General features: G+C 35.9%; 1 protein-coding gene across 3 annotated transcripts in view; it reads right to left on the bottom strand.

Annotated features, from left to right (window-relative positions):
- MGAT5 (alpha-1,6-mannosylglycoprotein 6-beta-N-acetylglucosaminyltransferase) overlaps positions 1-18174 on the bottom strand; it is a 367256-nt gene that overhangs the window by 140910 nt on the left and 208172 nt on the right. For all 3 annotated transcript variants that reach the window (XM_074301876.1, XM_074301877.1, XM_074301878.1), the window contains 2 exons: positions 7636-7712; positions 6654-6743 (listed from right to left, as the gene is read on the bottom strand). In XM_074301876.1, the coding sequence (XP_074157977.1) occupies positions 6654-6743; positions 7636-7712 (167 nt within the window). The remainder of the gene's footprint in view (positions 1-6653; positions 6744-7635; positions 7713-18174) is intronic.

Below are 18174 nucleotides of genomic sequence, written 5' to 3'. Positions count from 1 at the left end.
CTGCCTAGTGGTGCCTTTCCCCATTCACCCTTCCCATGCCATGTGATATTTTTTCTTATCCCCCACCATGCCTCTATTCTCCTTCTTACAGCTAACTAATTCTTTTAGGATGCTAAATCCCTTTAGACTGCCAGCTAAGGGGATACTCCACCCTCATGGGGGTGTTTCCTTTCTCCTGGTTAATTGTGAGTTCCACTAGAAAACTTGTCTTTTCCATCAGCAATTGTTAAAAACCCTTTTCCTTGCTAACTATATGCTCTCCCCACTCTATTTCACATTTATCATTCCTGGTGCCTATTGTATCCCTTCATTTTGTCTGTAACCTCTTCTCCTAAGTAAATCTACCTTTTGCCAAAGAAAATGGACATTGTGAATTCTTCACATGACCGAACCCCCAACATTTGATGACTACATCAATTGCCTTATTTGCTGTTAACCCCAAATTCATAACGGCTTTAGAAATTGCTCTCTTAAAATCACATCAGCATCAATGAAGGAGCCAGTACATAGAGCAATACTAACGAGGAAGATGTAGGGCAAAGAGTTGAGTAACTTGGGGAAAAAGGGAGGGTATATCAAGGTTTTATATTATCTGGATTCAGTGGCATTGGTCATAAGAAGGAAGACCATTTCTTCCTCAAATATAAGAAACCAGACACAGTTGGGGGAGATTTTTTTTTTAATGATGTGAGATAAAAAACAAGGGAGAAAAGAAAGAGCTTTCAAAGACTGATCCTTAAAGAATAACATTTACAAGGTAAATAGCAATGCATCTTTTTATGTCATTTCCATTGATAAAATTGTATCGATTTCTGATCTGGTGTCTTTGTATTATGGTCAGAAAGAGAAAGGAATAGAAAAAATATAACATGATTGCAGAAAAGTAAGGGAAATATGTGTGACCCTTTTTTTGAGGTGGCAGGTTTAATGCTGACAATTCCTGTACCTTAGGAGAAACACATTGCAATATATAAACCCTCAGAGGAGCATGAAATTAGTTAGGCTTGTCAATCTAGAATTGGATTCTGGCTAAATTCTGGAACTACAAGGTAAAAGAAAACTTTGAAAATTAAATTGAATAAGTTTCACCCCAAGGGTGAAAAAGGTACTTATAATTGACTTCTCATGAGACAGCAGGCATATATAAAGTGTGACAGCATTACCTCTACATCTCAAGGAAATGAAAGGATATCCACATTAGAAAACCAAAGCCAAAATTTTATTTGAAAAGAAATGTTACAGGAATCAACTTATAAAAATCTGTTAATCAGGAAACTCAGACTGCCAAAGCTGAAAATTTCCAAAGACATTTCAATGATCATTAGCTCTGGAGTCATGGTGACTACTAGAGTCCTTGGCTAATGAGTGACCATGTCAAAGAGAAAAAATCAGTGACATTAGAGTCAATCCTCAACATCCACCTATTTAAACATTTCAAGCATTGGTGATGATGAAAACTCTAAACCAGCTTATTCTCAAGAATTGCTAAAACAATTCTATCCTATTCCTTTTATTAATCATAAACAGGTCAGTTCTCCCAGACAGTCCAGTTTGCATAGAATGATGTGAAGCAGGAGTCCAATGTTAATCCATCCATCCAACCTTAGAGATTGTCTTGACTAGCATCTCTTTATACAACCAAACTCCTTCCTGGTTCCTCCCCTTGCTCCCTACATCCTGCCTTCCCCCCCTCCACTCCCAGAGACTTAAAGGTTGTTTCCTCCCAAAAGCAAGTTCCTACTATTCTCTGCCTTGCTTAGCCATAGTTGATTAGGTATGTGAGATATTTCATGTAATAAACCTTGGTAACCTATAATGGTTGTCAATGCCATAGTTGTTTCATGTTACTAATCATTATACTCCCCCAACTCTTTTTCACATTATCACTTCTGGTGACTTTTATTTTCACTTCATATGATGCTGAAGCCTGTATGGCATCTATCACAAAAACAAAGAAAATGTGAAGTCACCCCAGTATTTTAGGGGTCTTGCTTTTCAGTTGCAGTGGTTCCCCCTGAACATCCAGACAATTCTGAGGATACTTGTGGATCATTTAAGTGCACTGGGTAGTTTATTTGATCAGACCTAGTTAGGGGATGCCCTGATGAAAGGTCCTTTTCTGACGACATTGCTTTTCTCTTTTGTTGTTGGGTTATTGGGTGTGGGCTGTGAATAGGAGACCCCAAAATTACAATTACAAAATTACAGAAGGCTAAATTCAGCAAACTAATGTGAGAAAGCTTATCCTCTCAATTCAGGATTTAAAAAGTGTACTTTTTGTGATGTTTTTCTGGGCCTCTAAGTTTGTCTCCTTATGTTGTAAATTTCTGTTCTGTTTATATTTTGTACTAACTTCCGTTATCTTGAAAAAAAGAGCTGTACAGGAGAAAAGATTTGGCCAGTTTCTATTTCATACTATTTCACATAGTATCTTTATTTTCACTTCAACCTGATTTATTAGTAACCTCATTTTCACTTTCACATTGGCAATCATGCCAAGTCTAGATTATGCATAGTAGAGAAAAAAATGAGAGGTGTGATGTGAGGAAGTTTATAGCCACAAAAAGGAGGAAACTATTTGTAAAAGTTCATGAATCTACTCCAAAAAGAGATAAAGTAACTTCTCAAGTATCCAATGGGAGAAATGGAAAAAATGGGAAAGTGACCAAGTTTGTGGGTAAATGAGACAGTGATGATTCCCGTACCCAGTTCACTCCCTCACTTCTCACCAGCGTCCCACGCAGGATGCTCAGCATGGAGCAGCACATCCCCTTCCCCGGGTCCCTCCACCATGTCACTTCCTATACTCGGGGTGGGGAAGAACAAAGACTCCAAGTTGAGGGGAAGGGGTTATTAGTCTAAGTCACATGCTTTTCACAGGGAACAGTTCAACTGCAGATCTGAAATAACCAAAAGAAATGGCAGGTTGCCCCACTCGTTCCCTTTTTTAACCTTAGGATCCTTCTGACATCAACACCTCTGCCCTCTCAGTTCCATTTGCCTCACTTCTCCCTGGCATTTTTACAAGTTATTTCCTAGTTACTGTGTTAGAAAAAGTGCCTCTACTATGAGGTATTGAAGGGTCAGTATAGTGGGAAGAGAGAAACTGAAGCTCTGATAAAAAGTATTCCCTGGGGTAGGTAGGAAGAAAGAGGCTCTAATAATGAGGATATTTAGATCCATGGTCCCATCATTTGTGGAAGTAATCCAGCTTGGAGAGACTGACATCAACTGATGCTGAGTGAAATGAGCAGAACCAGGAGATCATTGTACACAGCAACAACAATACTGTATGAGGATGTATTCTGATGGACATGGATATCTTCAACAAAGAGAACATCTAATTCAGTTCCAATTGATGGACAGACTCAGCTACACTACACCCAGAGAAGGAACACTGGGAAATGAGTGTAAAACTGTCTGCATTTTTGTTTTTCTTTCCAGGTTATTTTTACCTTCTGAATCCAATTCTTCAGCAACAAGAAATTCGGTTCTGCACACATATATTGTATCTAGGACATACTATAACACATTTAACATGTATGAGACTGCCTGCCATCTAGGGGAAGGGGTAGAGAGAAGGAGGGGAAATTTTGGAATAGATGTGAGTGCAAGGGATAATGTTGTAAAAAATTACCTATACATATGTACTGTCAAAAAAAGGTTATAATTATAAAATTAATTAAAAAAAAAAAAGGAAGTAATCCAGTCAGAAATCCAAGTTACGTCAAGACCTTGAGGATAAAATTTTCTTTTTTCTTTTTTTTTCTTTTTCTTTTTTTTTTTCTTTTTTTTTTTTTTTGAGGCTGGGGTTAAGTGACTTGCCCAGGGTCACACAGCTAGGAAGTGTTAAGTGTCTGAGACCAGATCTGAACTCGGGTCCTCCTGAATTCAAGGCTGGTGCTCTATTCACTGCGCCACCTAGCTGCCCCCGAGGATAAAATTTTCTTATAAAACAGCTAATGGCCATGGCTTCAATACTGCCCTCCTTTGGGTCAGTTACTTCTACCCTTCTCCCATGGTGTCCCTTCTAACCTTACTAAACTTCTCGACCTCGCTTCTCCCCCTTAAAAGCCAACTCTTTCAAGATTTGGACTGCCGCAACCTTATGGGGTGTTTCCTTTCTCCTGGGTATTTGTGAGTTCCACTAAAGAACTTGTCTTTTCTTTACTCTCCCATGCTATTTCATATTTACCACTTCTAGTGTTTATTGTATACCTTCATTTTGTCTATAACATCTTCTGCTAAATAAACCTACCTTTTGCCAAAGAGAATGGCTATGGTGAATTCTTCACATGACCAAAGCCTAACATTTGATGCCTATCATTATCTGTGTCTACATCAGCCACATCACATATTATCAGAGTTAATATTTTGTTACAAAGAGCTGTATGCAGAGATGTGCATTTTCAATAATTCCTTGTGAAAGAGTATAGGTTTTGGTGATTTCAAGGAACTAACCTATTTCTCATAGGTTCAAAGTATCAACATTACAGTTTTTTTTATTTTTACACTCTTTTTTATAAACAGAATTGACTATATTTTGGATCAAGAAAAAAAAAAAGGCAAGAGTTGGGGTGAGGGCAATTTTCACAGGCAAAAATGATAGAAATCTGGGCTACAAAGTCTGTATATAAAGTTACCAAAGCCTCCAGGCTGAAGAACAGACTTCTCCATCATGACACAGAAGAAATGAGATATGAATTCCTTAAAGAAGTGGAGCAAAAAGTATTTTATTCAGCTATCTTCTCTATTCATTATCAAAAACAGAGGCATTTCCCTCTGGCCTAAAATGATTAGAGAGCTATTAATATCAATTAGTCAAACTGAAGAGTGAACAAAGATACAACAGAGGGAGGGAAGGGCAGGGCAGAACCCCCGGTAGTACTTAACAAAATTTCTGAATTCAGGTTCAAGGAACTTGGTCTCATTAATAGAAAGCTTGTCATAGAACACGTCTGACTTTGCTCAGGGGAAATAATCTTTGAAGCAGGAATGAGATAGAATGCTATTGTTGAATTTTTTTGGTTGTGGGGTTTACTTGGCCAAGAGAGTAGAGTAGTTTGACACTTCCTTCTCCTACTCATTTTATAGATGAGGAAACTGAGGTAAACGGTTAAGTGACTTGCTCAAGGTCACTAGTAAATGCTATCCAGATTTAAATTCCAAATAATGAGTTGTCCTGACTCTAGCTCCTGTACTCTATCTACTAAGCCCAATGAGATAGAACAGAACATCATAAAACCTACATTGGACTCTTGACCCTGTCTTTGAGTTCTAACTCTAAAAGTTGATTTCCCCAAAGATAATAAATCTAACCTTTAACAAATGACATGATTAAAAATAATATATGGGTAGAGAAGCATCATGGTAATGATAGAGAGAATCCTGGACTGACGACTCAATTATTTGTGTACTAATCCATGCTTAGCCATTGTCTACATCTATGAACTTGGTTAAAATACTTCTGAGTCTTAGTTTCTGTCTGTATAATTAAAAGGGGAAAGTTCGCAGAGGTTAGTGGATATAGGACAAACACAATGTGAGGGATAGCTGGGGTCACATTCCTTCCCTGAGAAATAACTCTATTAGACTTGAGAAGGGTAAAGATAAAAATCTTTTAATTACACTACTGCAGATGTGCTATTCTATAGAACAGGAATGCTTGAAATCAATACTTGTCTTTTTTTATACTAGAAACACAAGCCCCTCCTCTAATGCCCCTTTGACTGAGAAGCAGAGGTCACAACCTCTCACAAGGGCTTAAGACCTCCAGGTGAGTATGAATCTCCACCTCTGATTACATCATTACTCCTCCCTTGGCATTTACCTTGTTTGGATGTAGTTCAGTCCTTCCCCTGATTCTCTATTGGCTGAGTACTATCCTATCTGAAGAATCTAATTCCCCTACTTTTGATTCTGAGTCTCACCCTCTGATCTCATCATTATATCTTTGGGGCTCCACCTCTTAACTACATTTTACAACAGTGTTTCTTATGCTAAATCTTTACCCCAGTTTATATTTTCCTTCTTCTATTTTTATTTCCTAGTTTCATGTCCTAGTGTCCTCACCTCCATTTTTTAGGTATCAATTTTCTAATTTGTCTCATTTCTTTAATTTTCCTAACTCTTTGGAAACTAAACTCCCATTCATTTCTCACACTTCAGTGGCCAGGTGATACTGGGTAAGTTGCTAGGCCTCTGAATGACCCCAGACATTTCTTTTGGATTATAAATTGCAGAACAGTTGCTAGTCTCTATCCAAGTAGGAAATTACATCCACTAATGACATTACAGTCTAGGACAAAAGTGAAATAAATTTGAAATACAGTAAGATGGAAGGGGCTGGATTAAATGATCTCTAAGGTCCCTCCCTAGTTCTAACATTTCCATTCTGATTCTAAGTGCTTTGGAGCGCCTCTAAGATGAAACTTAAATTACAAGGTACAAATAGCAATACAGGGAAATAAAAACCATATCCATTTCACTTCTTTTGCACCAAATTATTAGCATGACATCAGAAAAGAGGAAACTAAAAGGGAAAAACACGATTATGCAAATGAAAATTAGTACAAATTCTGAAGAATTCTAGTTCAGAATCCAACTTGAGAAAACCACACCCGAACCCCAAAGCCAGCAGATACAGTACTGACCTCACTGAGGTAAATAAAAAAAGAGCACGTGGATCCATCCACACCATAATTTGCGTAGCAGGGGTCTGTTCTCCACATATCTTTCATCCACTGCAAAGACAAAAAATCAAATGAAAAAACAAACAAACACTGTTGTTCCTTCAGCAACACTTCTGCTCATCTGCCAGCAGATAAGGGGAAATCAGAGAAGAATCAGGGCTGGCTGACCCACTCAAGTGTGAGAACAAGAACACAGGGAGTAAACTGAGCTTCAAATACAGAGAACAGAAAACACAGCATTTGAGTAACAAGAACTTAACACTGGTTCGTAGCTGGTTTGGCAGAGCTGTATTTATCTGAGAAGGCAAGAAACCAGAAAACTGAAGCTGAAGTGGTATGGATTAAAAACAACAGCTAGGTAGGGTTTTTACCTAAATATTCAGTGATGACACAGATGATTACAATACAGACATCCTTGAGACTGAATATCATAATCTAATTCCATAACCAACTCAGTTTTCTGAAACCTAATAAACCTTGCTTTTCTTGGAGAATCATTTCCCCATATTTTGGATTATTAAAAATACTACTTTTTAAAATCACTATTGAAGCTGCATTCATATGACTAGGGCCTTCTAAATATTTGGGCACAATTGCAAATGTAACAAATAAACCCAAGATTCCAGAGATTTTGTATAAAGGGCCCTGGGCCTTTATTATAACAACATTATCTCTCTGTTGTTGTGGCGTTAAAAAGTTTCCAAGTTAGAAACCCAGGCCTGAAGGAGGAGCTCTGTCTCTCTACTTGATTAGTTAGCATCCTCCACAAAATATATTAGCATCAAGGCTGTACTAGTTCCTTAAGATACTGAAGTTCACAAGTATATGGAATTCTTTCTTCATTAATGGAACACCTTCTTTTATTGGGAAAAGGAAAGAACAAATATAAAGGCAGACCATCTAAGGCATGGATGCCTAATGAAGAGGTGCCAGCTTGTTTTACCTTGATTTTCCCTTCGCAGTGTGGGAAGCCATCCATAGGAGGCAATTCACATTTTTCTTGAGCTCCATTAATGATATCTATGGAGAAAAAACAAGACAAGAATATCATGAGTAATAATAAACAGGGGGCACAAAAGCTTTATGGGTAAAGTAGCAAGTATAAATCCACACAGATTGGCTTTGCATTCTGAGAGAAACTGTAAAGTTGACACGTCATTATAAATCTCCAGCAACAATAATTATTAATAACAGCTGACATTTATATAGAGCTTTATGGCTTGCAAAGCATTCTGCATACATTATTTTATTTGATTCTCACAACTACCCTGTTAGTTAGAAGTCAAAGTATTACTATCCCTATTTTACAGGTGAAGGAACAAACAGGTGATGGGATTTGCTTATAGTCACACAACTATTAACCTGGTCCTTTCAAACTCTAAGAGAAACATTATTTTTGTCTTTGCACTGTGGAGAAATAGCAAAAAGCCAATAACAATTTGAATTTCAACATTTCAGTTAACCTGTTTGCGTTAGTTTTCTCTTTTATCAAGTAGGCATAATGATATCTGCCACTACTTGTTTTAATGGAAGTACCATTAGGGTCAAAGGAGAACATATTTAAAAGTATTAGTATCAAGGATCAATTAAAATGTATTGAACATTATGAAATATTGAACTTTAGCAAGAACTTTAACAAGAATTTTGCTTCCAAGTCAGATTAAAGAAGTGAATGATTGATCAAGAAAAAGGAATAGAATTGTTCAGGGGTAATAAGGGTGATAAAGAGAATTGAGAATAAACAGATAAATATTGTGATCTCATAATAAAGAAGACATATCACTTCAGAAATATAGGTAACTGGGATCAGACAGAATAGCTATGAAAACTCAATTTTTAAAAAAATCTTTAAGCATAGATCAATCTGAAATAATTTTGAGTTTATAATGGTTATCACAGATGATGAAAGCCTCTGTTCCTTTAAAAATTATATATAGCAAGATGTTGAGCAATATTTCTTCATAAACTGAGAAGCTATGATGTTTAGGGGAGGAAGGAAAAGAATTTACAAAGTTTGGCTTAAACCAGGAACTAGGATGAGAAAACGGAAAAAATCAGAGTAAAAAATAAAAGGATCTATCACGATTTCTATTATATATTATCTACTCCACCAGTGATGATGGATTTTCCTCTGATGTTTTGCTGGACATATGAAAATTTTTTTCTTTTTTTTGTCTTTCTTTTTACTTTTTTTTAAATTTTGCATTTAAGTTTTAAATAAATACATTGAAAGTATGATGGTAGATTCTAACATTATAGTTCTGAACATGCTATATGAGGAAGTAGCATTATGAAAACTGTATATATACACACACATATATATATACATATTGCAAAAGAATATGATTTGATTTTAAAATATAGTTATTTAATTAATAAAAATCAATTTTCTTTTCCTCCCACCTGACCCTTTTAGAAAAACAAAAGAAAAATAAAATGCTGGCAACAAAGAAGCATTGTTACTGCTTTTTACAAATTAAGGAAAGACATTGGACCCAGGAGAAAACAGACCAAGTATAAAAAGAATATAAACTGTGAGAAAAATAAACTGTGGCAAAGAGGTAGTAGTCATGGTTGTGAGTATTGGTTGGTGGTAATAGTGGTTATAGTTGCTGTGGGAACTGATAGCTGTAATTGTTTAAAGGAAAGACCTCTCACATTCCTAGTACTATTTTTTTTTTTTTTTTTTTTTTGCAGTCCCAGCACTTACTACTACTGTCAGTGGGCATTTCTAAAGCAGAATTTACTATATAAAATGGTGAAATCCTTAAATTCACCAAGGATTAGGGTACCATAGCTGTCAGGCTGGATCACTTCTGTCCTTGGTCTGTTTGAACAGTCTATCATGAAGCATGGAAGAAACTCAAATTACACAAACGCAGAATATAATGTGCTAAGAGATTCTAAGATTCAAAATGAATTTCCATTAAGAAAGTCAATTTAAATTTATAAAGTCATGCATTTCTGGCTAGAAAGGGCCTATGAAGTCAAGTAGTCAGGCACAAGATATTTAAATAATTTGCTGGCAAAGATAATTTTCAACATTTACCCTTGCAAAACTTGCGTTCCAAATTTTTCTCCCTCCCTCCCTTCTCTCCCTTACCCTAGATAGCAAGTTATCCCATACAGGTTAAACATGCGCAATTCTTCTAAATATATTTCCATATGTATCATGCTGCACAAGAAAAATCAGATCAAAAGGGGGAAAAAGGAAAAAGAAAAAAAAAAAAAAACAAGCAAGTAAACAACAATAACAAAAGAGGTGAAAAAACTATGTTGTGATCCACAGTCAGTCCTCATTAGTCCTCTCTCTGGATGTAGATGGCTCTCTCCATCACAAGTCTCTTGGAATTGGCCTGGCAATTCTTATGGGTATGTAAACAGCTATATGTCTAGCAGGTAGATATTAGTAAGGTGTAAAACAGGTACTCTCAAATTAGCTTCTAAAGGTAAATTCTGCAAGTGACAAAAGAAAATAAATATTTTTCCTCTTGTTAAAGATTTCAGAGAAAATAAAGAAAACATCAATAAGTATAACAAGAACAAGAGATTTGGTGCCTAAAATACACAAAAAGGAGGATTATTGCTGTCAAAAACAAGATTTTTTTTTTTTAACAACATATACAATAAGCTTCTCTTTTTTCTACAGTGGGTATTCTAAACTTGGCCTGCGGATCAACTTCTGAGAACTTGTAAAGCTGAAACTTTTAATATTTTGGTGATTTTCAACCCATTTGTTTCCTTTGTAATACAATTTATCTTATTTTATTCATTTAAAAATTAAAGAGGTCCATAAGTTTCACCAGACTGCCAGAAAAGTCCATGACACAAGCAAAAATGAGCAATCCTGGCTTTGAACAGATTTCTAGCCTTAGTTTTTTAACTTGCAGATGAAGGTAAGGAATGGAAATGAGTTAGAATACAGAGTGTAAAATGGGTATTGGGAGAAACAAAGTAAAGAGAATAGTAAGAACAGGGAAAGACTAATGATAGAAAGAGAAGAAATGATTACATCGTCCTATATACATTATCTGAAGCACCACTGAGGCAATGCAAAAAGCCTGAAGTCAGCAAGACCGGATTTCAAATCTTGTCTCAGCACTTAATAGCTACCTATGTGACTCTGGGCAAGTAAACTTAACCCGTCTGACTCAGTGTTCCAATTTGTAAAATGAGTATAATAATAGTACCTGCCTCTCAGGGTTGTTGAGAGGATCAAAATCAAATGAGGCAATATTTGTAAAGTACTAAACAAAGTGCTGGCTTAAAGTTCTAAGCAAACACTAGCTATGACTTCTGTCTTCATTGAAGTCTTTTTTTCATGTAGATAACATATTTAGAAGAGTCCTTTAGAGGCAGCTATGTAGCACAGTGGACCCAGACTTGAAAACCCAAGTTCAAAGTCAGCCTCAGACACTTAAGCTATTTGACCCCAGGCAAGTCACTTAACTGTGGTCGGTCCCAGTTTCCTCAACTGTGAAGTAGTGATAAAGACAACACTTAGCTCCCATGACTGGAGTGAGGATTCAGTAAGATAATATTTGCAAAGCACTTAGCACAAAGAATGCCATATACTAGATGCACATTTCCTTGCTTTCTGCATTATCACATTTTATATTCACTATCTTACTGGGATCAAGAAAGGCAATATTCCCTTAACTTTACAGGTCAGGCAAGAGAATTCTCAATAACTCTGGATAGTACTTCAGCCTATGATTTCTACCCCAGACTTCTGTCCTGATTGTGAGCAATCATGACTATTATCCTTTGGGTCTGGGAATACTGAGAGAAGAAACTTAAAATGTCATTCAGGAAGACAAGACGCATATCTAAAAGCTAGCTAGATAGTGAAGGGTAGTATAGTCAATGCTGAAGGCAGTAAGGGTTCCAGGAGTTCTGAGAAAGCAGTAATCGCTAGAGAATCAGCATTTATGTAGGGCCCTTTCAGTTATAGGCTTTTGACTTGGAACTTTGAGCTCTGAATGAGTCTTAAAAGGGGTTACTGCAGAGAAGAGTATGATCACTTGTACAGAGGATCTGAGCTATAGGAAATGAATTTTAGCTGTGACAGAAGGATTTAAATAAGACATAAGGAAGACCTGAAAATGAGTGCTAATATTATACTATAATTTCTTTATGATGTGAGTAAAGGGAAATAGGACTAACATTTTTGCAGTTGGTTAAAACATATTTTATCAAGTTTTAAAATGCATCATTATGTTTCCTGTGATATGTTTTAACTCATGGCCCATTTGAATATATGTACTAATGAGCATTTAGAGGCTTATTGTACACAAAGCAAAATTCTAAGCGCTTAGGGAGATACAAAATTCAGGTAAGATATAGTCCCTGTCTTCAAGGTGTTATTCTAGTCTAGTGGGGAGGAGGGAAGGGGAATAAGGTACCAACATAGATAACTATAATATACACTATTACATCTTAGTAAAACCATCAGAGTTATAAAATAAAATGCTATATGACTTCAGAGAGGAAGAGAGGAAAAATTTCCAACTTGTGGAAGTGGAGAGGGAGACCCCTGGAGGAGGATGGTATTTGAGTAATACTTTAAAAAATGAGTAGGAAAGCAGTAAATGAAACCCAGAGAAGGAGGTGTGAGAGTAAGGAACAGATAGGAGAGACAGAAAGATGTCCATGTTTGCTTGAACATAGAATGTATGGAGCTTAATACAGGAAGTTTATTAAGAAGGGTAAGTCAAAAATAGGCAATAGATCAGTGTTCCTCGAACTTTTTAAATAGGGGCCAGTTCACTGTCCCTCAGACCGTGGGAGGGCCGGACTATAGTAAAAACAAAAGCTCACACTGTCTCCGCCCCTCAGCCCATTTGCCATAATGCAGGAGAACACATAAACATCCTCAGTAGGCCACATCTGGCCCGAGGGCCGTAGTTTGAGAACCCCTGCTACAGAGGATCAGGAGTAAGTAAATTAAGGAGGCAATAAGAAGCCAGTGAGGATTTCTGAGCAGAAGAGTGATTTGACCAGACCTATGAGAAAAACTATTCTGGTGAGTTCTAGAAGGGGTGGATTAGAAAAGAGAGTTGGAGTGTAGGTGGGGAAGACCCAAAAACTTAATGTGAAGCTACTGCAAATCAGAGTGGTGATAACAAAAATGGGTCCTTGGCTGACTCTGAGTACAAATAAAAAGGAGAGGAAAGGAATCAAGAGATGTAACTAAGATAGAAACAAATGACTAACTATGAGAAGTTAGGAGAAGGAAGAAATCAATCAAAAACATAGCGATGATACAAAGATAGGAAACTAGGTGAATGATGATGTCACATAAACAAATAGAGAAATCAAAAAGCAGTTTTAAGAGGAAAGACAATGAGTCTACAATTGGGACCATTTGATTTTGAGGTGTGGTGGTGTAAAGGGATGAAACTCTGAGGTGATAGGTGCTAACTCGGCCTTCACATGGTGGGATGACCATATTCTATGGGCATCTGGACATGCCAGTCTTGAACTTTAAAAAAGGGGGGGGTAGTTAGAGCTTGATAAATATTGAGACCAAAATTGAAGAACACAATTAAATTTCCTTCTGTTTAGATAGTTAGACAGAAGGTAAATATGGACAGATTCTTAAGCAATCCCAACAATAAAAACGTGAGAGGAAGAAGAGATATCACATACCAAAATTTTATTGTACAAATAAATCAAAGTTCACAGATTCAGCACTGGACTTGGAAGTCTCTAATGTTCCATAATCATACTCTGTGCATAAAAATTAATATTTAATGTGCTTATGACATATCATAAAATAGTAATTTATATCCAATAAACATTGAAGCAGTAAAAATATATATATATCCTACCTGTGACTAAATAGATTCAATATGTACTTAAAGCAGAAGGTTGGAAGTCCTATCTTCTTTTATGATTAGGTTTTTAAGTTGTCTACTGTAAAGGAAATACTTAATATATGTTGGATGGGGACTAAGTGGGAAAAGGAGGTATGCTTTTGGTAAGAGGAAGAAATGGAGCAAGAAATAGACGACTAAACCTTCTGACTGATTCTTGTAATGTCCAGGCTAGCTCTCTAGAGGTCCCCTGAAAGGGCCTTGGTCTCAGCAGGATAGATACCTCATGCATGGACAAGAATAGAGTCCAAAGTTTATTGTCTCTTACACAGTCTGTGTCTGTCATAGTCTGATCCAGTCTCCTCCGATAGTCTGCCAGTTTCTACCAGTCTCCCTTCTGAATCTGACTTTGTTCCTAGTTTAAATACTCTATTACAATAACCTCATTACAGTAAACTGAATATGTGTGAACTAGAGAACCATCATCTCATCAGTTCCACTGAGTTGACATCAAGTATACTTGTCCACAGTTCGGCCCTTTACAGATTCTTGTCCGTTCAGAATGCAAATTTTTTAAAGATTCATTTATTTTTTAAATTCAGTTCAATAAAAATGTCAAGCTTTTGAAATACTTCTCTTTGGGAGAACTCATACAACATAGTACCATTAACATTTTAACCAGCGCCGAGTAGCCGGGCATCTGATATTTTAAGTTGTCTAAGTGAACCACTGCTATTTTAAAGAAGAAAACAGCCCAATGCAAAAATCTAAAAAAATGACCATCTGTCAGCACTGCAAAGTCTAAGAGAATTTAGCAGAGTTCCTCATCCTGTTACTCAATAGGTTCTAAGGCACTGATCCTCATAAGAAGTGACACCATTCAGTCCATGCAGAGACAGAGAGCTGTATTTCCTTTTAAAATACAAACCTCTCAAATGGTTCTGTTTTGTTCATAGCATAAGGTAGTTTCTGAACCCCATATAAATTAGGCAGGCATGTATTTATCTAATAACCACAAAAGGGAAACGTATCTGTAGGTCCAGAGTCCTAATTTTCTTTCCATTTCTAATCTGATTCAACTTTACGTTTCTCATGAGAAAAGATATTTGTCCAAATGCTATGGTAGCTGGCATCATTTAAAAAAATTATTGGGGAGTAGGAGTCAGGGTAAAATTAGATAATGTAACTGTAAAGACCTATACAAATGGGAATGATTATTACTATTATTAAGCTGATGAGTTTCCTGACCTTCATAAGTCAGTTTTGCATGAAAAACATGACAAAGGTAAAATGCAAATCTTCCTTTAGGGGAATTCAACTCTGATATAATTATGAAATGATTCCATGACTGTATTTTAGGGAACCATCTAGGGCCATTTTTCTGTTCCTGTTGTCTAGTAGAAGCAGTCATTCTGTTTCAAGGAAGGATTTAGAAAAAAAAAATAAAACCCACCAAAATCTCTATCATCAAGGAGATGCGAACATTGTAAACTACTCCATATAAACCATAGGGAAGAGGAGGGGATGTTTGTCTTTAAGAAGAGAACTTATGGGAGATATGAACTTGTGTTTTCCACCATTTGAAGGCCTGCCTTTGAACACTTGTGATTCCAAGAAGACAGAAGTAGCAATAATGGGTGGAAGTGGTAGGCAAATATTGCTTCTATTTCTATATTAGACCTCAGCTGTTCCTCTATAGTGCAAAGGTTCTTAACCCAGAGCCCATGAACTTGAAATAATTTTTTGGTAATTGTACTTCAATATAATTGGGGTTTTGGAACATCCTATTTATTTTATTTTATGCATTTATGCATTCATTATTTGAAGGGGCCCAAAGACTTCACCAAACTGCCATTACAAACATAAAGTTAAGAGCTGCTAATATTGAACATATTATTATTCATGCTTTAAATGTGTACACGGGTAATCAGTCAGCTGATAAACATTTATAGCAAAATTACTATGTGCCAGGAATTGTGCTAAGCACAAGGGACAAAAAAGAATTTTAAAGATATGCCCCTATATTTATCCCAGAATGGGCAAAAACAAAATGTCAAACTAGATGTCAGGATTCTTTGCTGTAAATTTATTTCGAGAGGAGGGAAAGTCAATTTTCTCCCATAGGAATTTGTCTTTAAAACTATATTTGCAAGTCAATAAGAAAAGAAAAAAAAATGGTATGAACCTGGGATGTTATTTGTGAAGGGAATAAGAAACTTAATCCACTAAATAAGATCAACTTTTTTTTTTAATTGTGATGTCATGATGCAAATAATGTACAACCAATTCATTATTATCAATGTTGAAAGGAATGGAATAAAAAAAAAAGATTTCCTATAATTAAGAACAATTGCTAATTAAAGATCAATCTTTGGGTTAAACACTACAGGTTCTACTCACCTTAGGAGAAGAGAAATAGAAAATTGTGAGCTCTTGTAGAAGAAAGGTGGGAACTATCTCTTAGAATTGGATAGGAAAGAGATCAAAGGTTTAGAGATAAGCCAGGTATGTTTATGGTATAGGGCATAGACCAGCCTTTCTAGAATTACTAGAATTCCTTTACTAGGGAACAATGGAAGGAAAAAAACCTTTGGAAAAATAGGTTGGTATTAGCTTACAGAGTATTATGAATCCCAGGTCAAGGAAACTAGACTATATCTTGCAGATAGTAGGAAAAGCTGCTCATGTTTTTGAACAGGGAATTTGACATGATGTGAAAGCACTAACCCTTTCTCCAACAATAGGAAAAAAAATAAATGGTGCAATTTTTTCCACTTTAAGGGTAAACCATATACAAAAACTCAATGACAACTAGGTTTATATATTCTTGAAACAAGACCAGTTGTGAATTTTTAGGTAGAATAGGTTTTATCTGAGATTCTAAATCAAACATTGTCAACTACAATCATTCAGCTGATTTACAAACATATTTGCAAAATATACCTTTGGGTCTCCAACATAAGCAATTAAGATGAAAGGGATTACATTTCCACATATTCGGGCTCTCAAAAGATGGGCTCTTCTCACCTGGCTGTCTTGATCTCTCTTTCTTGCACATATGCCCGTGTGTGGGCAGACAAACACAACCATGCCAAAAGGCTGGTATAGACATCCTTTTACAAGGCAACATATTCCTGTTCTGAAAGTCCAGTTATGAGGCATGTAAATCAAACTGAGCACACAGCTAGCCAGCCATCTATACACACACACACACACACGTGTGTATAAGTGTGTGGGGGTAAATTACACAGCTCAAATATGCTCAGTCTCATGGTCAAAACCTTTCTAGGATGTGGGTAGGTAGTTTAAGAAAAAGTATGTCTTAAGTCTTTCCATGCAATATTGAATTACTAATGCTATGAAACATGAAGTAGTGAAAAGCAGCCAATGTATAGACATGCTTAATATTTTATATAAAATAAAAAATAGGGAAGCCAGGGAAGGGTGGAAAGAGTATGTTATGCGAACATACACAGTTTTTATTTTGCTCATTTATTTTTTCAAGAAACTTGTCATTGATATATCTGATTATCAACCCCATGAGGGTAAGTAAAATTCAAAATTGTAATTTTATCTGTATAGTACCAATCTCCTGAACACCCCACAATTAGACACGAAGGACTGGGAAATACAAAGTATAAGGAGCAAAAAAATGAGAGATGGAGAACTGTAGCTCAATGGTAGAATCCCCACTTCCCAAAATGAAAGCACTCAAGGAAAGGTTTTCAAGACATTGGAGAGACTCTGAACAAAAATTTTAGGAAAAATATGGATGAGCAAGATGCATATAAAATTAGAAGGCAGAAAATTTTTTGTTTCTTTTCTTTGTTTCTTTTTTTGTTTGTTTTGTTTTTATTATTCTAGCTCCTAGCACAGTGCCTTGCACACAGTAGTACTTAATAAGAGTCTGCTAAATAAGAGCCCTTGAAATGTCAAAGAATACAGTTGCTTAAAAGTGTGAGGATCCAAGAGTAAAGAAAATAGTGAAGAAAACATTTGAAACTAGTTAAAATTCTTTTAAAATTTATACATTTTATAGCAGCACATATTCATCACTGGCTTTTGGAATGGATGCTGAAACTGAGTTTGCTGAATAATTTGGATAATCACTCTTTTATGCATAAATCTGCATTTATTCATCTCTATGTAAATGCCATTTTCCTCGAGTTTATTCTTAATTTCTACTCTCATTGCTGCTGCGACAAAATGTTCTTTACTAGCATTTTAAACAGTAATATAAGGTATAACAAATATTCCAAAGGGACATTTATGGGGACATTATATTCATATTTTTTATGGTAAGTAGACATTAAATTCTATAGTTTTGTGGAATGATGTTTTTACATATTAAGCAAAATGAAAAATTAACTGGATTCATTTATAAAATCTATAAAAGTCAGGAGATTCTTTGAATCATATTTTTAAAAGTCCAGATTTCAGTACTCATACATTTTATTATTAACTTAATTTTTTCAACTATAATACAGACATATACATAAGAAAAGTGGCAATGCATTAAAAATTGAGGAGTATTACTGAAGAGCTATCTTTAATACTCAAGGTGGTGCTTTAAGAGAATTTTAACCTCATGAATCAGGGGCATCTGAATAGAATGGATAGAGTACCAACTCTGAAGTCAGGAGGACCTGAGTTCAAATCCAACT

This window comes from Sminthopsis crassicaudata, chromosome 3 (genome assembly GCF_048593235.1).
Source record: "Sminthopsis crassicaudata isolate SCR6 chromosome 3, ASM4859323v1, whole genome shotgun sequence".
Classification (NCBI taxonomy): domain Eukaryota; kingdom Metazoa; phylum Chordata; class Mammalia; order Dasyuromorphia; family Dasyuridae; genus Sminthopsis; species Sminthopsis crassicaudata.
The sequence above is the reverse complement of the archived record's forward strand: the minus strand, read 5'-3'. Positions and strand labels throughout refer to the sequence as shown.